The sequence below is a fragment of the Indicator indicator genome, chromosome 1 (genome assembly GCF_027791375.1).
Source record: "Indicator indicator isolate 239-I01 chromosome 1, UM_Iind_1.1, whole genome shotgun sequence".
NCBI classification, from domain to species: Eukaryota; Metazoa; Chordata; class Aves; order Piciformes; family Indicatoridae; genus Indicator; species Indicator indicator.
Genome location: NC_072010.1, coordinates 93223847 through 93247838, shown reverse-complemented (window position 1 = coordinate 93247838; position 23992 = coordinate 93223847). Strand labels below are relative to the sequence as shown.

At 41.8% G+C, this 23992-nt stretch overlaps 1 protein-coding gene across 1 annotated transcript in view; it reads left to right on the top strand.

Moving 5' to 3' along the window:
• SPAG17 (sperm associated antigen 17) overlaps positions 1 to 23759 on the top strand; it is a 109020-nt gene extending 85261 nt beyond the window's left edge. Inside the window, exons 33-47 of the mRNA XM_054388939.1 lie at positions 1155 to 1285; positions 2593 to 2720; positions 3109 to 3291; positions 5473 to 5586; positions 7748 to 7793; positions 10551 to 10647; positions 11079 to 11132; positions 13665 to 13767; positions 14595 to 14691; positions 15486 to 15584; positions 18052 to 18203; positions 18668 to 18834; positions 19765 to 19825; positions 21096 to 21240; positions 23623 to 23759. Coding sequence (XP_054244914.1) covers positions 1155 to 1285; positions 2593 to 2720; positions 3109 to 3291; positions 5473 to 5586; positions 7748 to 7793; positions 10551 to 10647; positions 11079 to 11132; positions 13665 to 13767; positions 14595 to 14691; positions 15486 to 15584; positions 18052 to 18203; positions 18668 to 18834; positions 19765 to 19825; positions 21096 to 21240; positions 23623 to 23759 — 1714 coding nt within the window. The remainder of the gene's footprint in view (positions 1 to 1154; positions 1286 to 2592; positions 2721 to 3108; positions 3292 to 5472; positions 5587 to 7747; positions 7794 to 10550; positions 10648 to 11078; positions 11133 to 13664; positions 13768 to 14594; positions 14692 to 15485; positions 15585 to 18051; positions 18204 to 18667; positions 18835 to 19764; positions 19826 to 21095; positions 21241 to 23622) is intronic.
• Positions 23760 to 23992: the final 233 nt, after the last annotated feature.

Here is a 23992-nt window from a genome sequence, read left to right as displayed (position 1 = left end):
CACAGCTCTTGGGTATTTGTGTTTCCTTTGTTCAGTACTGGAACAGTGAAACAAGCTGCACAGGGAAGTTGTTCAGCCTTGGAGGCGTTCAAAAAATGTGTAGACATGGTACTTTGAGATATGGTTTAGTGGGCATGGTTGTGTTGGGTCGACAGTTTGACTTAAGGTCTTTTCCAACCTTAGTGATTCTATGATTCTACTCTGTAGAATGACATTTGATGACTTTTAATGACATTTGATGGCTTTTGATGACATTCGACAACATCATCTTGCAGTTAGATTTTCTTGTCATGTCAACACAGCATTTTATCATTTTTGCTCTCTAGAAAGAATGCAAAATGAAAGCTAGTGTGGTGGGTTGACCTCAGCCAGGTGCCAAACACCCACTTTCTTGGTCTCCTACCTCAAAAGTACAAGGGGGAAAATAAGACAATAGACTCAACTTGAGGATTTTTTTTTTGCCAATTAAAATAGATTTGGATGATGTGAAACAAAGACATCACTGCCTTATTCCAGCCCTCTCTGCTTCCTCCCCACCTCAGCAATGTAGGGAATGGGAGGTTGTGATCAATCTATAACTCCTTTCTGCTGCTCCTTTCTCCTCATGCTTTTCCCCTGTTCTATCATGGGTCCTTCCATGGGCTGCAGTTCTTTTGATTAAACCTGCTCCAGCATGAGCTCTCCATGGGCTGCAGTTCCTTCAGGAAACTGCCTACACTGGCATGGTCCTGTCCACAAGCTGCAGGGGAGTACCTGTTCCAGCATAGTCTTCTCCACAAATGCAGCATGGGTATCTGCTCCACCATTGTCCTCCCCACAGGCTTCAGGGGAAACTCTGGCACCAGCAGCAACTTGCCCTTCTCCTTCTCTGACCTTGATCTCTGCAGGATAGTTGCTTGGACTTTTTTTCTCACTCATTACTGCCTGTGTGGCACTTTGCCATTTCATACATACATTTACCTTGAGGTGCCACCCTCTTGACTGAGGCACTCAGCTGTGCCCTGCAGGGGGCCTATTGGAGCCAGCTGAAAGTGTCTGTTTCGAGCTCAGGGGAACCCCCAGCCCCTCCTCACAGAGGCCACCCTGCAGACCCCTGCTACCTATGCCTTGCTTGCTATGCTTGATACAATCCCATGCGTGTGCTGGCTGTGCAGGTTCTTCATCATCTACGCAGATGGTTCTGGAACTGAGCTCCTGCGGAGCAGGGATGTACACAAGTATCTTGCTGAAGCCTGTAGTGACCCTACTGTTGCAGTCTTGCAAGATCCTGTACAAGAACATCCAGGTAGGAAAATTTTATTTCTTTTCCAACAAACTAATAACAGAAATAATTGCAAAGGTGGAGTCAGAGAACACCAGTCATGAATAGTGTTCACCAGGCCTCAGGTTTGGGGAAAATCATGTTTAATATCTTTATCAATGCTCTGATGAGGGGTACAAGTGCACCCTCAGTAACTTTGAAGATGACACTAGATTGGATGGGAATGTTGATCTGCTCCAAGGTGGAAGGCTTTGCAGAGGGATCTGGACAGGCTGGATTAATGGGCCAAGGTCAGCTGTATGAGATTTAACAAAGCCAGATGCCAGGTCCTGTACTTGGGTCACAACAACCCCGTGAATGCACCAGGCTGGGGCAGAGTGACTGGAAAGCTACCCAGCAGAGAAAGATGTGGGGGTATTGATGAGTAGTCTGCTAAAGATGAGCTGACAGTGTGCTTAGGTGGCCAAAGTGGCCAACAGCATCCTGGCCTGTATCAGGAATAGTGTGAGCAGCTGGACCTGGGAGGTCTGGAGAGTTTCCAAAGCCTCCTGGATGTGTTCCTGTGTGATTTATTCCAGGTAATCCTGCTCTAGCAGGGAGGTTGAACTGAATGATCTTCAGAGGTCCCTTCCAAACTCTACTATTCTGTGATACGTACACAGTGAAATCACAGCCAAGAAAACCTGCTCACAACCAGTTGTCATTTCTAAAAGTAGCACATCTGCTTTTCCAGAACTTCATACTCCATTTCTCAGTACTGGCTCTATTTGCCTTGACATCAAGGCTCTACAATTTTGTGTCACTGTGACAAAGTACCTTAGTGATCATATCCATTTTGAAGGCCAACTATGGAGTAAATAGTAGTAGATTAAGTATATTTTGGGGTTGGGTTGGAAAAAATATTTTTAAGAACATTTAAATTAATTAGAACAATTAAAACAGATAATAAATAATCTGTAATGGAATCCATCCAGTGAAGTATAAAATGAAGTGAATAATTATGCATGTTCTGAATATGATGTACTTCTGAGGTTAGTGTTCAGTCAACATGGGTCAAAGGCTCTTCCCTGTTTGGGATACTCCACATACTCTGCAGCTGAGCTGTTACTCAAGACTCAAAGCAAGTAGCATTAGACAGTCTGTGGTTAAACATGGTCTGAGTAATCTGAACTTGTCCAATATTTATAATCACCTCAGTGGTCCAGCATTGCCTGTAGCCACAATTACCTCATTTTCACATTGAGTTTTGCCCTTTGATAATAAGGTTTGAGACACTTGTCCATCACTTTTTGATTTGAACTGATCCTTAGCAAAATGTGTCTTTGCACCAGGTGTTTTATGTATTACTATCCTCCACCCTTTGGCTGAAGCCTCGCCCTGGGTAATGAAGAAAGAACCAGAGAGTATTGTTCCTCCAAATCTTCAGTCAAAGACTCAGGATACATCTTCTCCTCCTGAGGTATAACTGTTTCAAAATTGTCCTTTGCTGCTTAAGCAATAGATGTTTGTCACAGGGAGGGGAACAGAGCTCTGAACAATATGACATTGTTAAGTCCTGTTGATTAAGCATGGCAAAGCAAGAGGCAGGCTGTGTCAGGGAAAATGTAATCACTTCAGGCTTCTACTCTTAGTAAGGTAATACATCAATTTTTAGGGGAGTTCGTCTTGCCAGTTGAAAAAGTTTGAGATTTTTTTTTTTTTGTGCCTAAGAATGTACTGACTGCCTAGATCTCTGATGCTATAAGAAGAGTATGTGCTTTTTAGCTAAGACACACAGTGGCAATATCTGCATTTTAGTTTAAGTAGCCTCTTGCTCTTCTTGTTTGTTTGCTCTTGTCTATGTTCAGAGAAAGATTGCAGGTCCCTCAGTCAGAACATGGGGTTGGAAGGGTCTCTGCATTGGATCCAAAGAGCAGACAAGCTTGCCAGTACCTGTGCAAAGATGTCCTAATAAACTGCAGATCCGTCAGCTGTTCCAGTACAAGCCACTTAGCGATGAGCTAAGAGAAAAGCTGCAGCTTTCCCTCAAGGTAATGTAGTCCCATGCATTCATTCTTCCAGTGAGCAATAGAGAAAAAATTGGGTGATGCTATATGCCTGACACAAAAATTCTACATTAGAAGAACAATCAGCATTTCATACATAGACAGGTGCTGCAAGAAAAGTGTATTTCTGAAGCAGCTCTTGTGGAACCTACTTTTCTGTTCAAATATGTGAGATCCAGTCCAGTACATATCACAGATAGTAGATTAACAAATAGTTTGGTTTCTGTAAATATTGATGATTGTTACTTTGCTTTTACTTTCTATAGGGCTTTATTTCCTTCAGACATCCACCTCATTCCAACCACCTTTCAGTAAGTTCTAGAGAGCAAGAAGGTCTCTTCTCAGTCTCCTTTTCTTCAGGCTAAATAACCTCAGTTCCCTCAATCACTCCTCACAAGACCTGTTCTCCAGACCCTTCACCAACTTTGTTGCCCTTCTCTAGACCTCCTCCAGCACCTCAATGCCTTTCTTGCAGTGAGGGTCCCAAAACAGAACCCAGGAGTCAAGGTGTGGCCTCACCAGTGCTGAACACAGGGAGACAATCGCTTCCCTGGTCCGGCTTGTCACACTATTCCTGGTAGAGGCCAAGATCCTGTTGGCCTTCTTGGCCACCTGGGCACACTGCTAGGTAATATTTGGGACGTGCCAGTCTATCAAAATTAAATGTTACCCTTTTACAGTCTATAAATGTATAACAATTATTTAATTTGCATACTGATCTTTCAAAGGTAGTGCTATAATAAAAGAACCCACACCAAAATCCCAAGGTGAGTCTCTCCATTGATCCAGATCTGTTGTTGATTTTAGAGAAGGAATGCTGTTTATTACATTGGGAAGGAGGAATCACAGTTACTGGCACTGAGAAAACAGTGCCGTGTCTAAGTGCTGGGTTCTACACATTGGCCACAACGACCCCAGGCAGTGCTTTCAAGCTGGGGACAGAGTGGCTGGAGAGTGGCCAGACAGAAAGGGACGTGGGGGTACTGGTTGACAGTAGGCTGAACATGAGCCTGCAGTGTGCCCAGGTGGTCAAGAAGGCCAATGGCATCTTGTGTGTGCCAGCAGAAGCAGGGAAGTCATTCTGCCCCTGTACTCAGTACTGGTATCTTAAATATTTAGCTAAATATTCACTTTCTCAGAACTAAATCAATATCTAAAGAAAGAGGAATTCTTCATTTCTCTATCTCCTTGGAGACTTGAGAAATATAAAGGAAAGAAAAAGAACTGGAAAAATCTTGCTTGTGCAAACTTTGTCTGTTCGTAAAACTCAGTACTGCGTGTAGTTTTCTAAAAGAGTGGTGAATTAGGACAACCTTCTGTAGGGATCCTTTTTTTCCATGCAGCTGATCTTCTCAAGTATAAAGCAGTGTGGGAAAATTAAAAATGTTCTTTTCTGTAGCACTTAATTCGATTCTGACAGAGTAAATATCTGTCTAAAAAGAGAGCATCAGAGTTTTTTCTGAGCTTACTTTTTCAATTCCAATGCTGTAAATTTCCTTTGTCCTAATAGGAGATCAAACAGGAGGGAGATAAAGATCACAAATAGTGTTTGTTAGAACACCTTTTTTTGTTAAGCCAATCTTAATAATGTAATTGATTATTATTAATAGCTATTTACTCACCACATACCTTTCATCACTCGTGTAGCTTGCTCAAACGCTTGCATATGCACTCATACTTGCTAGGCTGGTGCAACAGTTGAGAAGACAAACCTACCTGTCTACTCAGAAGCAGGGTAAGTCACACTGGTGTACCAGAGGCATCTAGATAGTTGTTGGATGTGATCCAGGTTACACAGTTCATTGTGGAGGCCAGTGTGTGCTAGTGGCCTAGGAAAGCTTCTGTAGACTCTTGGTGTCCTTATTATATTAGTTCTTGTAGACTAAACAGTACTGCTAGTCTTCAGAGTCTTTGGTAAGCTTTCACCTGCTACCTTCTCAGCATGTAACTCTTCTCTTAGACCTGTTGGGTTTTAAAGAACTTTTTCTCCATGCAGACATTTAGATATGTATATAACCTGTTCAGAGACTTACAGAAGGGGTCTTTGTGACTTCAAGAAGTATGTCCATTACTTCTACAAACTTTTTTCTCTATGTATGTGAACCTTTAAGTCTACCTCTGCAAACAAAACTTCATCTTTCTTGTCCTTTCCCATTGTTCCACCAGGAATATATAGACAACCTTTTAAAACAAGAAAACGATCTGGAAAAGATGAATGTTAAAGAACCAAGAACAGAAGAGGAAAAGGAGAATGCTGCAAGGATCCTTGAATTGTTTAAAGTGAGAAAAATAGAACTCTAGACTACTTTTTCCAACAGAACCATAGTATTGCATTGAATGTATCAGCCTCAAAACAAATCATTGTCCATTAATAAAAAAGCAGGTGTTAGAACAGCACAGTGCCTGCTCTGCTGTGGTTTAATGGGAAAGCAGAGCCACACACGGCATTCATCTGGGCTGCTGAGTGGCACTAGTGCCGTTTTTGGGAAAGCAGTGCTCAAAACAGTTCAAGAGTTTGGCTCTACAGAGAGAAACATTCCCAAACACACAAGCCAAAATTACCGAAATTACTGCATACTGCCCAAACGTAGGATGAGACTGTTTCCAGTCTGTTGTCATTGCAGCTGGGAGATTTGTATTTCAAACACAGCCACCTCCATAGTGACACTTTAAGACCTGCTTTTGGGATAATGCAAAACCAATTTGGAATATTGTTATTACTGCTAAGCAGCATTTATTTTTCTTGGAAAATGTATTTTGCTGATTTGCACAGATAATTAAAGCATGAAAAAGGAGAATGGGCAATTGGAAGCTGAGTAAATAGGGTAAGAGGGACATGAGGTGGCAGTGAGGGTTAGTGAGAGAAGAGTAGTAAAAGAGAATCAGAAAAGTTCAAGAAGCAGAAATGGGTGAACTAGGATGAATGAGAGAAACACTGCTTGCATCTTGTGTAAAGAGTGATCAGCTTGTTCTGTTTTGGTTCTTCAAATAATTTGTTTCCTGCACCTTCCTTTAGATTTGACACCTTGCACGATGTAAATTCACATGCTGGACTTTTAAGCATTATTAAACAGTTTCCTTTTTTTAATCTCATTTAGGAAATACTTTTTTATTTCCATTTAATCAAATAACAGTCATGTATTGAATTCAAACATGCTGAATTAAAAAATTCTCTCATTTGAAAAATAAAAACTAGTCCTGGTAGTTTAAATATTCACTTCCAGATGATCTATTGACCTTTCAAAAGGGAGAGTATTCTTGCAAACAAACATGGTCTTAGCTTTAAGGTCTACCTTTTAAACCTTGTCTCAACATGTGAAAACATGAGGAATGAGATCTTTCTAGTTTTAAATGTTGTTGATTTCCTTTTCCTGTCTTTCTGTATAGATCTATAACTTTCCTTTTTCTATACAAGCTTAAATAAAACACCCATGTAAATCTAGAATTTGTCTCTGAAGTTTTAAACCAAGTTAACAATTTAATTTGCTGACACCAAGGCTATCTTTTGGTACTACAGCTTTCATATGTATTTTTTGCTCAGTAATTTCAAGTTATATACAAGTCTTAAAAAGAGAGCAGCAAAAAGAAGTATCTAGAGGAAAACCAGGAAGGAGTTCACAGCTTTTCTGTAAAGAGGAACATTGAGAAGTAACTCCATCTGCCTTTATCCTCCAGCCAAACATTTATTTGCTTTGATGAGATCAGGTGCTGATTCTCACACACTGCTCAGTTCCAATGAACTTGTCTAGTGACCTGCTGTGACTCAGAAATCAGTGTCACGCTCTGCCTCACTGTTCCACAACTCTGTTACAACCTAGACTGCCTGGTCACAGGAACTCTTGTTTCCAGTTAACTGCTTCAGGGACATCATGAGATTAAAGGAAACAGCTTAGTTTACAGTCTTTTAGCCCTCAAAGGCTTTACTGTAAACCAGCCACAGAGAGCTCCTCAGTAATGAAATCTACAAATTCCTGAACACATTTCCCCTTTGATTTCTTGTGACCATGACTTCTAGATATTCTTCAAAGCCTTTGCAGAAGGGTTTGAGCTTGATTATGAGTCAGCTTGGAGCTTGGTTATTGAGTTTACCTGCTTTAGCAAGAGCATTGGACTAGACAATCTTCAGGGGTCTCTTCCAACCCCTACATTTCTGTGATTCTGTGGCTTTGCTGATTTAATAAACAGCAACCGTATAAAGTACAAAGTCATCTGTGAAGCAGGTCATTAAGAAGGAAACAAATACCTTTTTAAACAAGGGATATTGTACTTCATTTCCTTTTTCACCAGCTCATGGTTTATAACACTGAAACACCTCCATTCTTGTAGCCAGATTCTGAGGCAACAAGATAACACTTGTTTAGGGTAGAAATCCTTTGAACAAGATGCTGTTGTTGTGAGGTCTGTTTCCCACATGATCACAGTTATTCCTTCTTCATTGCAGTCCTTCCCTGACTGGGAGAAGTCATCTGAAGATCTCAGTGCTAGAGGTAATAAAAATTGAATATCTATCTTTTAACATTGTAAAATACCATAGTAAACTATAAAGCACTATAGTATTATTTTTAAGGAAGGAACGTAAAAGTAAGTTTATCTATGTGCTGTTTATGTGCTTCTGTTTAATGTGCACAGGTCATTAGAACTTGTTAGCATCAGTGATTCAGTACCTCTGAAAAACAATTCCTTGGGCCTCTATGATGATGAGGGGACCAAAATATCTACCTTATGAGGAAAGACTGAGAGACCTGGGGCTGTTTAGCCTGGAGAAAAGCAGACTGAGCGGGGGGATCTGATTAATATTTATCAATATCTAAAGGGTGAGTGTCAGGAGGATGGAGCCAGGCTCTTCTCAGTAGTGTCCAGTGACAGGACAAGGGGTGATGGACACAAAGAGAAGGAAAATATCCTTCCCTTTGAGAGTGGCAGAGCACTGAAACAGGCTGCCCAGAGAAGCTGTAGAGTTTGCATCTCTGGAGTCATTCCTGTTCTTGTGGGATTTACACAACAGGATCATTGTGATGATTCTTTAGCGGGGTGTGGAGGTAGGGGTGGACTTAGATGATCTCCAGAGGTCCCTTCCAGCCCCTACCATTGTGTGTGCTTAGGCATGTGCACTTGGCCTTTTGACTCACATTTCCAAATATACTGCGTTGTCTTGGGTATAAGAACTATGGCAATATTTGGATACTTTTATACAAGTATCAACTTTTTACACAAGTTTTTCAAAGCAACTAGATAAATCCTGGTTATTTAATGCACTTGAAAATCCAATCATATGTTTTGGCTACATTAACCTTGCCTAAAGGAAAAAATGGAACAATGTGTCAGCTTTCCCTTGTGAATTTCTGATATTTTTCCTAAGTTATTTGTTAACATTTATGAATGTTTTCAGTATGTACAAATAAAAATTAAGATGTTTGTTTCTTTTAATAATCTGTAAACCTTTCCTGTAGAAAAATCCATAGTATTCAATCCCATAGTGATGCAAGCCTTTTAAGTGTTATTTTTCTGTCCTTTCTGCCTAATCAAGAGTATTTCTGCTTGTTGAAAAGAAAATACTGTGCAAATTAAATGGAAACTGCTGCAACAAACACTTGTTAAGTTGTCAGATTTAAATGGAAGTGCAACTTTAACATAACCATTATTAACAAAGAAGATTGTGGGAAAGAAGGGCTCTTTAAATGAGATAGATAGAAAAAAACCCAGAAATATAAAACTATATGATGAAAAAGCTGACCTAAAACCCCCCAATTTTGAAGTTTGCAATTGCATCATTCCCAAAACACTCAGAGATATTGTTGTAGTCAGGTAAGTTCATATCTCAAATAGTCAAATCTCTTCAGTTTTGCCATAAAATTTTGTTGTAAAGGAATAAAACTTCTTTAGACTCACAGTTTAAATCCAAGCCATGAAGTAAATAAGATGTTAAATATGTCAGAGGAGAAGGAAACACTTTACTAATGCCCCAGAGCTGGTTACAATCTTAAATATGGAAAGGCTGGATTTTCTCTGCTATACATACTGAACTAGAACTTCTTTCCATGAGAATGTTGATTATGGCTGCTTCACAGCCACAGTTAAGCACAACTCAAGCTGAAAGTAATGAAGGTCCTGAAAACCCACATTAGTTATTTCATCTGGATATAGAGACTTGGAATGTTGCCTTCCAGTCAGAAAGTGGCTGAATCGCAGTATCATTTTGGTTGGAAAAGATCTTTAAGATCGTCAAGTCTCCAAGCATTACCTAACTCCACCATGTCTGGAGCTAAACCATGCCCCTAGCACCACATTTCTGCATCTTTTAAATATCTCCAGGAATGGGGATTCAACCAAGTCCCTGGGGAGCCTGTTCCAGTCTCTGAGAGTCCTTTCAGTGAAAATGTTTTTGGGTTTTTTTTTAATATCCAACCTAAATCTCCCCTGGGGCAACTTGAGGCCATTTCCTCTCCTTCTATCACTTGTTACTAGGGAGAAGAGAGTGACCCCCCACCTTGACCCAGCCTCTGTTGAGGGAGTTGTAGAGCACAAGAAAGTCTCCCCTCAGCCTCCTTTTCTCCAGACTAAACAGCCTCAATTCCCTCATCTGCTGCTCACAAAATCTGTTCTCCCGAGCTTTCACCAGCTTTGTTGCCCTTGTCTCGACCTCCTCCACCACCTCAATATGTGTCTTGTAGTGAGGGCCCTAAAACTGAACCCAGTATTCAATGAGTGGCCCCACCAGTGCTGAGTACAGGGGGACAATCATTTCTATGGTCCTGCAAGCCACACTGTTCCTGATAGAGGCCAGGATTCTGTTGGCTTTCTTGACCACCTGAGTACACTCCTGGCTCAAATTCAGCCAGCTCTCAGTGTCAGCAACTTTACCTATTTGCATGTATTTGATTTGTATCTTGAAAGAACATAGAGATATTTTAAGAAATACAGGGTGGTGTTATGAACTTAATCTGCTTCTGTTGCTTTCTACATTGAATTAACAGGTAGGAAATGTTCTGAACTTGATTTTGGAATCAAGTTCTTTTTGCCTCTTCCCTCAAAAGTGAAAAAGAATCTGTTGATTTTTCATCAAGTGACAGAAAGATTAAAATTATTAATTTTAAATTAAATTAATTTATAAATAAAAATAAATATAAATAATAAATAAAAATTAAAAAAAAACATTAAAAATATGTCCTTTTATGCTTCTTATTCATAACACTTAGCAGTGCTTAGCAAAGCATGCAGATTCGATAACACTTTTTGCATTGCAGCTCACATAACTGAACTGTATGAGCAGGCAGTGGCTTCTCATCCCCAGTGTCACACAGTGAAGACCCCCCTCACAGAAGACCAACAGGAGAGCTTCAGGTAGGATAGAGCAGTGAGAACTGATACAAATGTAACTAACAGACAGGATGGAACCAAGCACGCATATCACACATGCAAGGCAGCGTACTGACTGCTACTGAGGACCAGGCCATGCATCTCTAGATGCATACCACAATGTCTTACTAGTGTTTCCTATGATTATTTTGTCCCTCTGTTCCTCGTTTCCCTTATCTGAGAAATACTCTTGGAAAAGTATTTTGAGGCTTTCTTCAATTGAATAATACAATAAAAATGCAGGTACAAGCAAACAATTTTGTGAGATTGTTATGTTGACATCTCAGGTGACTCCTGACTTGCACAAAGAGCATTTTCTTTCCAGGGTTATCTTGTAAATGTTTTTGTACTTATAAAACAATGTTTTGTCATTTGCACTCCTGTTTTTTTTTTTTTCCCCTTTCCTTATCATTCAGCCCAGAAGGAGTAACACCGATTTCCAAGTGGCAGAGCAGACTAGAAGAGCACAGGTAATAATATTAGTAGGACAGAAAGTTATTTATTTTATGATCCAACTTAAGTCTGCTTTTGGAAAGACTTTTACTGATTTCACCAGGTTTTATATAGTGGTCCAGTGGTTTGCTAGCAGATAACAGGGTGCTCTTTGCACTAGAAATGCTAAATGGATGTTTTGAGGTGCTCCAATTCTTAAAACCCAGCAGCACTACTGTTAGCTTATGCTATTTAAAACAAGACTGAAGTCAGATGTCCTGTGTTCTCTTTTTCTGGTTCTGCCACCAGCATGGAAAATAATTTATATTAATATTTTCAAATGCTGATGCTTTAGGCTAAGATTCCAGTATTTCACAAATCTCAGATGATTTTTCAACTAAAACTCCAGCCATGTGTTCTCTTCTACTCTGCCCTGGTGAAGCCACATCTGGATTGTTGTGTCCAGTTCTAGGCTCCACAGTTCAAGAGAGACAAGGAACTATGGGAGAGAGAAGACTTAGAGGGGATCTTATCAATATCTGAAGGGTGAAGGTCAAGAGGATGGGGGTGGGCTCTTCTAAGTGGTGCCCAGTGATTGATAGGGCAGTAGGTACAAACTAGAACACAGGATGTTTCATCTGAACTTAAGGAGAAACTTTCTTCCTGTGAGGGTACCGGAATACAGGACCAGGCTACCCACAGAGGTTGCAGAATCTCCTTCTCTGGAGACTTTCAAAACCCATCTGGTTGGACTAGATGATATCCAGAGATCATTCCCAAACCCTAACAGTCTGTGATTATGTGAGCTCTGGAACAGGTGCTATAATCTTCAGATGAGAAGTGTTTTTACAGGACGAGATGCTTGTGTGCATGGATGTATACACATAAAAATTAAAATCTTTTTAACACCAAGAATAGGATTTAAGACTAATCTTCAATTTTAAAACTACTCCCCTTGATTTCACCGGCTCTCAGATTTTCTGTTTAACACTTGCCAATGCTTGGTGAAGCTGTTTCAGGAGTTTAAAAAAAAAAAATCTACGTGCTTTCAAATGGCATATTTTGCTAAAAATGTCCATTCCACAATCAGATTAATTTCGTGATGATTTCTGCTCAAGTGTAAATTGAAGGTCATTAGATTTCAATCTGCAGGTATGGTAAATCACAAAAGTATTGGGGAAAAAAAAAATAATAATCTCAAAGCAACCACTAATTGAGAGAAAATTACTTTTGAAAGTAAACTGACAGTCTCTTACTCTATGGAGAGACATGTTGGTGTATTACAGAGCTCTTTAGTACAACACAAAACCTTTCTCATGCAAGCATTATGCATTAAAAGCAATATAATTTTCAGTTCTAGAGAAAGGCCTTTATGAATCTGGCAGAATTGTGAATCCAAGCTGGACTTTTTAAAGAATTAAAAACATGCATTTAACTTATGTTGAAATCAAAAACCTGATACATGAACTAAGACTAACATAGAGAAAATGATCAGTATCATACAGCTACTTAGGTCATTCACTATTTCTTAGACAAAACAGAGAAACTTGAAATGGTGATAAACTAATGCTATGATCAGAAACTTGATTTTTCTTTCTTTATGTTTGTGAAATCACAGAATTGTCAGGGTTGGAGGGGACTCCAAGGATCATCTAGGTCCAACCCTGCTGCCATGGGCAGGGACACCCTCCACTAGATCAGGTTGCCCAGAGCCACATCCAGCCTGGCCTTGGAAAACGAAAACTAAGTTTCTTTTCCTATTACTTCTTAATTACTATCTGACTTGCATGAGATAAACTTCTGTGATTTCAGAGTTATATTTTAATACAGCATTTTACACTGGTTTGCATACCATTTAAAGACAAAGTAGTAATTAAAGTAATTAAATATCTGAGTAGCCAGCACTCCAAAAATCAGATGCTATTCTGGCTCTAAAGCCAGTGTCAAAACTCTCAACATGATTAAAAGTGATAATTTCATAGCTGGTATTAGACCCTGCAAGTCACTGAAACTGTAAGCAGCGTAAAACTAGACTACAGCAAGCTAAAAACGTCATTGGTCTTTACTTTGGTGAATCCTGCCTTCAGAAGTTTGACCAGCTGTGTCTGTATTCACAGAGCCATCACGATTTTCTCTGATAAGTTACAAATTTTAGCAATACATCTGAAATACCAATTCTCAGACTTAAATGTAGGTTGGAAAGACACTATGGGCAGTGCCAGATGTGTTCCACAAGATTCACAGAACTGGAACATATTTTGAGGAGGAGAAATTTGTAGCAGCCAACCACTTGTCCATATGCATTTTGATCAGCCCCTCTTGTATGATATCCTCAATATCTGAGGAGGACATTGTGCCTGCCAGACCAGCCCCTTCTTGATCCATCACTGAGAAAAATTGGCAATCACAAGAATATTGCTCAATGTAATTAGCCAGAAAAAAAAATCACCCCTTGCCTTTATCAGTTCCATTCTTCAACATTTTAAAGGTAACATTGAAAACCAGGCTGAACTCAATTATAATACATTTTTTCTTTCTTTACCTTATCAACAATGTTAACACTTGCTTAGGAAAGAACTTGCTGAAGAAAAGAAATCCCTAATGGCATTAAGAAACAAAATAATTCCTCCATATTTTGAATCAGAATTCAGCAAGGAGTTTTGCCTGAAAAAGGTATGTAGCTGAACTCTGGGTAATTTCTGTCATATTCCCACACAGACAGTTGTGGGTTTACTTCTCAGCCTCTCAATAAACCATTAGAGAGGACAGTCATGGCAGAATTAATACTGGGAATTATATGGTCTTGTCAAAATGTATCTTGGAGATGGGATATGTTTATTGAGTAAGAACACTTTAGATTCTTTACATAAACTCTGGAGTCTGAGAGCAGAAGCTGAAATCTCAAGTCTTTGCACTCACCCCTCAGAAACCTCTCTCAGCTATTAAGGGAATTAGTAGGACAAACCCTCCCACATTAAAGGTGGCCTTGGGAAATTTCTTGTTGTAATCTCATCAAATAAATGTTCTAAGTGCATAAAGCGAGGTGGGGGTCAGTCTCTTCTGCCTAGTAACAAGTGACAGAATGAGAGAAAATGGCCTCAAGTTGCACCAGGGGAGGTTTAGATTGGGTATTAGAAGAAACCTCATCACTGAAAGGACTCTCAAACACTAGAATAGCTTCCCTAGGGAAGTGGTTGAATCTCCATTGCTGGAGGTGTTTAAAAGCAGAATTGTGGTGCTAAGGTCCATGGCTTAGTATCAGACTCAGTAGACTGATACTGCTTGGATTTGGTGATCTTCAAGGTCTTTTCCAACCACAATTGTTCTGTGATGCTGTATCTTTTTTTATAGTTAACACTTTTGTTCTGCTTTTCTGCTTGTTTCCTTTGCACCTTTTTGTTTTTTCTTTTCCTTTAGGTGTGGGGCATGTCTGCTGTTGGCTTTTTTTGCCTAAGTGCTGAGTCAGGGAGAGGTAACCCCTCTTTCTTACTATTCTCTAGTTTCCTGATGTGGAAGCGCTGTCTATGGAACTTCCTCCAGTTCAAAAAAAAGAAAGTGGAGGTTTCCCTCCAGAGACAATCAGAAAACACAGCAGAGGTAACGTGATGTGAAGCAACATTTTAGTATCTTCTTCACTGTTTTACCCAGTTGTCTCATTTCATACTGGAGTTAAATTTAAAATTACATTATCTGATCCCATGTATGCCCAATCATTTGACACATGAACTACTTGGACCACAATGACTGTATCTCTTCTGATAGATGAAACATGTCCAGCAGCATTCCTTGACATGGAGATCCACCAATATGGAGTAGGCTGTGTAAACTCCCAAAACAAGATGGCCTTTTCCCTGACCAAAACTTGTGTACCCAAGAGTGTTTTGAGGGAGGCTGCTGAGTTGCAGAGTCAGCATCATACCAGTGTTCTAAGAAGTTAACAGTTATAGATCAGCATCTTTCACTATCTGGGAATGTTCCTGTTTAATCCACTATTACAAATGTAGGGTTCCTGTTTAATCCACTAATATAAATGTGGGCTATGTGACTTCAAAATTTAATGTGTTAAAGGAACCTTTGGGACATCACTGCATGTGGAAGCAGCACAGGCTTTGGCTGCAAAGCTGAAGAATTATGCTATGAATGAAGGATGGATGGATGCAAAATGCTCAGGAAATACTTAAGTGGAATAAATAATAGAGATGGATGAGCAAGAACAGGGGAGGACAGATTTAGCAAAAGACTGGAATGACTGCAGGGAATAGAAATGGAATTCTAAAACTAGGTGGTAGGAGTGGCACTTAATTACAGTGCCAAAGACTTTGGTTTTGTGTTTATGAAAATGATGTTGATCATGAAAAACTTGTTATGGTATTCCACTGTTTTCTTATTAGCATCTGAATGTCTCGGTTCCGTTAGTGATTCTTCACCTTCACCTGGCCTTCTGCTGCAAGCTCATTCCAAACAAAATGAAGGTTCCAGCAGCACAACAGGTAAAGCAGCCTTCCAGCAGGTAGATTCCAGCAGGTTAATTCTTCTTAGAACTCTTGACAAGATACCTACAATAGAAATGTAAATCCACCTGTTTCTGTTCAGCTTTCTGAATACTTCTGAAACAAGACTGGTAGAAATGGGGGGAACTCATGAATGCTTATCAATAAATAGAGACTGTTAAGAGGATAGAGACAGACTTTTAGTGTCCAGGGATAGGACAAGGGGCAATGGACACAAGCTGGAACACAGGAAGCTCCATGTAAACATCAAGACAAAATTTTTCCTTTTGAGGGTGGCAGAGCACCAGACAAGGCTGCCCAAAGAGGTTGTGGAGTTGCCTTCTCTGGAGGCATTCCAAACCCACCTGGACATGTTCCTGTGTGATTTACTCTAGGTGATCCTGCTCTAGTAGGGTGGTTGGACTAGATGATCTGCAGAGGTCCCTTCCAACCCCATAGGGGCCGGAATCATTCTGTGATTCTATGAAATGGAGAGAGGCATATAATTACTGGGAGAGATTCCTTCCTTCACCCTAGGAGACTGCTTAACAACATGGGGATGCTGGGGGGTGGTAGAGCTGCAGACAAAAACCCAAGAAGTAGTGCCTCTAGTTAAAAAAAAATTGCACAAGCCATACTTTTTCCTCCTCATTAAGGCCTGTAACAGAAGACTAGAACAGAGTGTGTGGTGGTTAAATGGCCTTTGCCATTTAAATATCCCCATTCAGTTTTGCTTTCCTTGCTGCATCTACTGTTGTTCACTCTATGAACCTGGTTGTATGACCACCACTGGAAAACCATCAGTCTGCTTTAATTAGCCCCAGCCTTTGGTTCTCACATAGCACCACACCAGCTGAGCTTTGGCAGTGCCTACTTTCAAAATCTATCCTTGAACTGCACAGCTTCCATCCTCCTCTTCCTTTCCCCTCCACACATACAGGTATCCTTTCTTAGTAGTGGGGCTCTGCAAGAGTTGTTGCCTTTAAACTTGATAAATATTCTCTGTTATTTATGCCTAAGGTCCACAGACCTTACTAATCCAGGATGAGAAGAAATGGCCTCAAGTGGCACCAGGGGAAGTTTAGTACATATACATATATATACACAACACACACACACACACCCCATGATGTGTGTGTATATATATATGTGTGTGTGTGTACAGAAAAAAAAAATATATATACAAGACCAAGTGCAAGGTCCTACATTTGGACTGGGGCAATCCCAAGCACTGATATAGGCTGGGCAGTGATTGGCTTGAGAGCAGCCCTGAAGAAAAGGACTTGGGGGTGCTGGTGGATGAGAAGCTCAACATGAGCCACCAGTGTGCACTTGCAGCCCAGAAAGCAAATCACATCCTGGGCTGCATCAAGAGAAGTGTGGCCAGCAGGTTGAGAGAGGTGATTCTCCCCCTCTACTCCACCCTGGTGAGACCCCACCTGGAGTACTACATCCAGTTCTGGAGCCCCTATTACAAGGATATGGACATGCTGGAACATGTCCAGAGAAGGGCCACAAGGATGATCAGAGGGCTGGAGCACCTCTCCTATGGAGACAGACTGAGAGAGTTAGGACTATTCAGTATGGAGAAGGCTCCAAGGAGACCTTATTGTAGGCCCCCTTAAGATATTGGAAGGCCACAAGAAACCTGGTGAGGGATTTTTAGGCTGTCAGGTAATGATAGGACTAGGGGGAATGGAGCAAAAGTAGAAGCAGATTCTTCACCATGAGGGTGGTGAGACACTGGAACAGGTTGCCCAGGAAGGTAGGAGAAGCCCCATCCCTGGAGGTTTTTAAGGTCAGGCTGGATGTGGCAAAAGCAACCTGATCTATTGTGAGGTGTCCCTGCCCATGGCAGGGATGTTGGAACTAGATGATCCTTGAGGTCCCTTCTAACCCTGAGACTTCTATGATTCTATGTTTAAAACATCACCCCTTGTCCTATCACCATATGCCCTTATGCCCTTACAAAAAGTCACTCTTCAGTTTTCCTTTAGGCCCCCCTTCAGGTACTGGAAGGCCACAAGAAGTCTCCCTGGAGCCTTCTCTCCAGGCTGAGCAGATCCAACTTCCTCAGCTTATCCTCATACCAGAGGTGCTCCAGCCCTCTAATCATCTTTGTGGCCCTCCTCTGACCCTTTCCAACAGATCCATGTCCTTTTTGTGTTAGGGGCTCCAGAGATGGACACAGTACTCCATGTGGGTTCTCACAAGAGCAGAATGGAGGGGCAGAATCACCTTCCTTGACCTGCTGACCATGCAACTTTTGATGCAGCCAGGGATCAGTCTCCCCTCAGCCTCCTTTTCTCCAGACTAAACCCCAGTTTCCTCAGCTGCTCCTCACAAGACCTGTTCTCCATATCCTTCACCAGCTTCCCTGTCCATCTCTGGAACTGCTACAGCAAATCAGTGTCTTTTCTGTAGTGAGATGCCTATTTTTTTGTGGTTTTAGAAATCTCCTTTTTAGACCTAAACAAGGCTGCAATGTCACAAGAGACACCCTTCCAGCATAAAGTTCAGAGTCTGCTGGTGAACGCTGCAGGACAACCACGAAAAGAGAAGGTGAACTTACCATCATGCCTTCAGGGAAGCAAACCAAACACCATACCAAATAAAAAGGTAAAATAGCATTCTTTTTTTGTTACTACTACTATCCTCTCAGTCATCTTTTTCACATAACATCTTCAGTCTGGAGCAATACTGCAAGGTATTTTGGATCTCTTTACTGAAACCTAGCATTTGCAGTCTATGTCTAAGGTTGCTGGCAATTCAGGAAGTACCTTTCCTCTCAACTGCTAGGACAAACTCCTACACTAAAAGCATAGTCCTGCACCAGGCACCTACAAATCTTCCCATTTTCCTTTGAGACATCTCAATGGCTTAACATGCCTGAAAACTCAAACCAGTATAAATTTGCAGACAACATTCAAAGTGTCTCTTCAGTTTTTACTCAGATTAGGATGTCTTTTTGTAATTGTTCAGGATGAGTGGACTGAAGTCAAATGTAGGGTAAGTAACTGTGAAGCTAATTTGATAGCCACCAACTTTCCCTATTATCTAATATTTTAATTTTGTTTGCAAAGATAGAAGATCCTGTCGCAGGAAAGGTCAACACATCTTCCCTTGCAACAAGACAGCAACTTAGTGACTTCCATCTCATTCCACCCAGAGTGACATTTGGAATACTAAAGGAAGGCTGCACCTATGCAGCAACTGTGATCTTGAAGAATGTTGGTGTGAACTTCTTAAGGTTAGTTTCAATACCTTTGGTTTTAACTGTCCAAATCACTATTGCTTGTTAATTGTCAGCTTTTGAATCTGATTATCATGAAATAACAAACGGTATTTTCGTATTTGGAATCACTGAATGATTTCTGACTGGACAGAGGAGAGGAGATATTAGAAATGCTTCAGCATTATTTGCCTATTAGTGTTATTATGAGAAAGGAATAAGGAAAAGCAGGTCCTGTACACATAGTCCTGGCCCACTACAATTGATTTCCTGTTTCTTATATACGTTCTCAGGTTCAGGAACCAAAGTCTTTCATGATAACCAGGATTACATTTGGCTTTGGAAAATGTTGATAGATGCTGCCAGTCAGACAATCTAAACCTGGAGAACAGGTCTTCTGAGGAGCAGATAAGGGAACTGGGGTTTTTTAGGCTGGAGAAAAGGAGGCTGAGGGGAGACCACCTTGTGCTCTACAACTCCCTGAAAGGAGGTTGGAATGAGGTGGGTGTTGGTCTTTTCTGCCCAGCAACAAGTGATAGGAGGAGAGGAAATGGCCTCAAGTTGCCCCAGGGGAAGTTTAGTTTGGCTATTAGAAGAAAATTCTTCACTGAAAGGGTTCTCAAACACTGAAATAGGCTCCCCATGGAGGTAGTTGAATCCCCATCCCGGGAGGTGTTTCAGAGATGCGGTGCTGAGTGACATGGTTTAGCACCAGACCTGGTAGGTAGTTAATGGTTGGACTGGATGATCTTAAACAATCTGAAACCATTCCAACTAAAACAATTCTGTGTTTCTGTGACAGTGGAATGTTTATTTCCATGCTTTCAGCCTGGATGAAGCTAACAAATTCTGCTGGTGGTTGCACGAGCAGGGTGCCTGCTTGCCCCGTAGGGCCTCTGCCTGCCAGCAGCAGTTTCCAGTAGCCTGATTCACTTCTCTTTCTGACAGGTTTCGTGTGAAGCAGCCACCTCCACACACAGGACTCAGAGTGATGTACACACCAGGACCTGTAAGTTACAGGAGATCTTTGGGGGTTCTGCATGCAATGTGCCAGGCTTGGAAGAGTGGCTGAAAAGCTACCCAGCAAAGAAAGACTTGGGATTGTTGACTGACAGATGGCTGAGCATGAGCCATCAGTGTGCCCAGGTGGCCAACAGCATCCTGGCCTCTATCAGGACTAGTGTGACCAGCAGGAGCAGGGAAGGGATTGTCCCCCTATACTCAGCACTGGTGAGGCCACACCTTGAATACTGGGTTCAGTTTTCAGCCCCTCCCTCCAAGAAGGACATTGAAATGCTGGAGCATGTCCAGAGAAGGACAACAAAGCTGGTAAAGGGTCTGGAGAACAGGTCTTGTGAGGAGCAGCTGAGGGAACTGGGGTTATTTAGTCTGGATAGAAAGAGGCTAGGGAAGACCTTATCCCAGTCTACAATGCCCTGAAAGGAGGTTGAGAGTAAGGAGGTCTCCATTCAGCCTCCTTTTCTCAAGACCAAATAACCCCAGCTCTCTCAGCCACTCCCCACAAGACTGTTCTCCAGACTCATCACCTTTGCTGCCCTTCTCTAGACACACACCAGCAGCTCAGTGTCCTTCAAACCATTGACTGCTACCCTCTAGCTGTGACCATCAATCAGTTCCTCATCCACCAAACAGTCCATCCATCAGTTCATCTCTCTCCCATTCAGAGAGAAAGATGTTGCAAAGAATTGTGTCAAAGGCCTTACAGAAGTCCACTTACATGGCTGGAATAATTTCCATTCTCTTTTCCCCTCCACATATCCATCCTTTTGTATCTCCCTTTCTTTCCCTACCTCTGTGTTCATTTTCAAATTGAAGAGACTGTTTCAGTTGGAAGGGACCTTTAACAATCATCTAGTCCAACTGCTCAACAACTTCAGGGCTGGCCAGAAGTTAAAGCACAGTATTAAGGACATCATCCAAATGCTTCTCAAACACTGACAGACATGGGACATTAACCAACTCTTTCTCATTCTCTCTCATCTGCCCCAGTTTCTCCATTCCCCCAGAATCTAAAAGGCGATTGCGAAGGAACAGAACTACAAACACCTTGCAGTTTTTCTTGCAAACTGCAATATGAAGAGACACTTGTGTGGAACAGATACTGGGTAACTGGCAAGCACCATTATATGTGCTGAGAACTGTCTTTAATTTCATCAGACAGTGTAGAACAAGAACAAACCATTCAGAAACTGCTGGAGGGAGCTATGTATGAAGTAATGAACCTTACCTGTAAGTAATCAATCCTCTGTGTCTCCTAGGTGGCAGCAGGCTTGCAGGTTGAACTGGAGATAGAAATTTTTGCCATGGTAATTGGAGGGGAAAATACTGGTGGCCTTGAAGATGTTTCCCATGATATTAAAATATTAACAGAAACAGCAACTCTTCTCCTGCCTGTGAGAGCAAATATCCTTTGTTGTCTTAATTCGCACACATACCATCTAGCATCAACCCTGGGGACCAACTACTTGTCAGGAGCCTTAAGCATCTTTTCCAGCATGGGCTGCTGAGCTGACAGGCTTCACAGGCCTTTACAGAAACACACAAATGGCTGTTTTCAGAAGCACAACAAATACACAATTGAAGAAACCAAAAGCAATTTCCATCAGAGTTACGAGGTTTTGAAGAGCAGGGAAAGGAGGAATGGTAAGCTCAGAAAGATGAGGCTTTTTTAAACAAATAAAAATAACAGGGACCCTTTCCCACCACCCCAGTCCTTTATGACATTTATGAATCTATGGCAGCATCTAATGGCACAAAATCCTGTATCAGCCCAGAAACTCTGTCAGCAGAGACACCAGCACAGAAGCTCAGGAATGGTGTCAGACGTTACCCAGTGTGGGTTCAGTGAGCTTTTCAACTGCTTAATTAAGGACAGACAGAGCTAGATTAAAAGAAAACAACCATGTCAAGAACCATTATTGCTCTTTCCCTCGTGTTACAGAAACTTTTAAACTAATGGCTCATTTTTTTTTAAGGGCAAGTTAAGAAGAAAGTGTCAAGTGCTGTTTGACTTTTAATCAAATTTACACTTAAAAGCTTGGGAAAAGAGGTCTTCTGGAAACCTGTAAAAGAAATAGTAAGGCAGGGAACATCCAAACACACCAGACATGCCATTCCTGATAAAAGGCCATTTGTACCAGAGAAAGAACTCATAAAGACCAGAGAACTAGCTAACAGCAACTCCACTGAGACTTTATATGCTCTGAAAGTGACATTGAAACTTCCCAAATTTACTTCTTAGTGACTTGATGAAGTCTTTCATAGCTGGGTGAACATAAGCCAGCAGCACACCCAGATGCCTGATAAAGCCAACAGCATCCTGGTCTCTATCAGAAATACTGTGAAAAGCTGAACTAGGAAAGTGATTGTGCCATCACTGCCACTCAGCAGTGGTGAGGCCAAACCTTGAGTACTTGGTTCAGTTTTGGGGCACTCACTACAAGAAAGACCTTGAGGTGCTGGAGTATGTCCAGAGAAGGGCAGCAAAGCTGGTGAAAGGCCTGGAGAACAGGTCTGGTGAGAAGTTGCTGAGGAAACTGGGGTTGTTTAGCCTGGGGAAGAGTAGGCTGAGGGAAGACCTTCTCACTCTACAACTCCCTGAAAGGGGGTTGGAGCAAGGTGGGTGTTTGTCTCTTCTCCTGAGTAACAAGTGATAGGAGGAGAGGAAATGGCCTCAAGCTTCACTGGGGGAGGTTCAGGTTGGCTATTAGAAGTAACTTCTTCACTGAAAGGGTTCTCAAACATCAAAACAGGCTCCCCAAGGAGGTGGTTGAACCTCCATCCCTGGAGGCATTTAAAAGATGCAGAGAAGTGGTGCTAAGGAACATGGTTTACCTTCAGACTTGGTAGAGTTAAATAGTGGTTGGAGTTGATGATCTTAAAGGTTTTTTTCCAGCTGAAATGACTATGTGATTCTATTGTGGAGCTGAGCTAGACAGGACTTGTGGTGTAGCAGCAAAACCAGCTACTGCTGTGTTCTCACTCACCCAGTCCTCAGACATGCAGTTTCGGACCAGCCTCCAAAATTTGCCTTTCCCAGTATTTGACCTGGTCTTTAATCTTTAAGGTGAGGCCAGTATCACAGAATTATAGACTGGCAGGGGTTGGAAGGGACCTCTAGAGATCATCTAGTCCAATCCCTCTGCTAAAACAGGTTCACCTACATCAGGCTGCACAGGAACATGTCCAGGCAGGTTTTGAAAGTCTCCAGAGATAGAGACTCCACAGCCTCTCTGGGCAGCCTGGCCCAGTGCTCAGGCACCCGCAAAGGAACGAAGTTTCTCCTAAAGTTCAAGTAAAATCTCCTGTGTTCTAGTTTGGGTCTGTTGCCCCTTGTCCTATCACTGTCCATCACTGAAAAGAGCCCAGCCCAATTCTCATGAGCTTCACCCTTTAGTATCGATAAGCATTGGTAAGATCCCCTCTTAGTCTTCTCCAGGCTAAAGAGCCCCAGCTCTCTCAGCCTTTCCTTGTAAAGGAGATGCTTCAGTCCCCTCACCATATTTGTGGCCCTCTGTTGGACTCTTTCCAGTAGTTCCCTGTCTCTATTGAACTGGGGAGCTCAGAATTTGACACAATACTCCACATGTGGCCTCACCAGGGCAGAGTAGATGGGGAAGGGGAAGAGGACCTCCTTTGACTTGCTGGCCACACTCAAGAATCCTTAAGTAGACCAGATTCAATTTTTTCACAGCCTTGTTTCCAGAATTCATTCCAGCCTCCATGCATATTAGTTTGGTTGCACAACTCTGCAGAAATGGTTAGCTCCTTAACCTGCCATTCCACCAGTGCTGACCAGTGACCTCTATGAGTGCCGCCCCCAAGGGTACCCCCAGGGTGGGATGGCAGCCATAGTCCGGGCAGTTCCCGTAAGCTCCACGCCACGGCTCAGGATTGCACTTCCACGAAAGCTTTCTGGTTAATATAAGTACTGGAGGGAGTGAGACCAGCTGCAAATGTACGTACAGCTGTTGGACCTGCTTTTGGCTTCTGATCCACATCATCATCAAACCTCACAGCAAAGTTGTCCCTCACACATCACGCAGGCATGGCAAGAACAGGGAAGCACCCGGTGACGTTAACAAGAGCACTCACTCACATGTTGCTACAACTGCTCAGGACAGTGGAAGCACACACAGCAGAGCCTCCCCAGTCC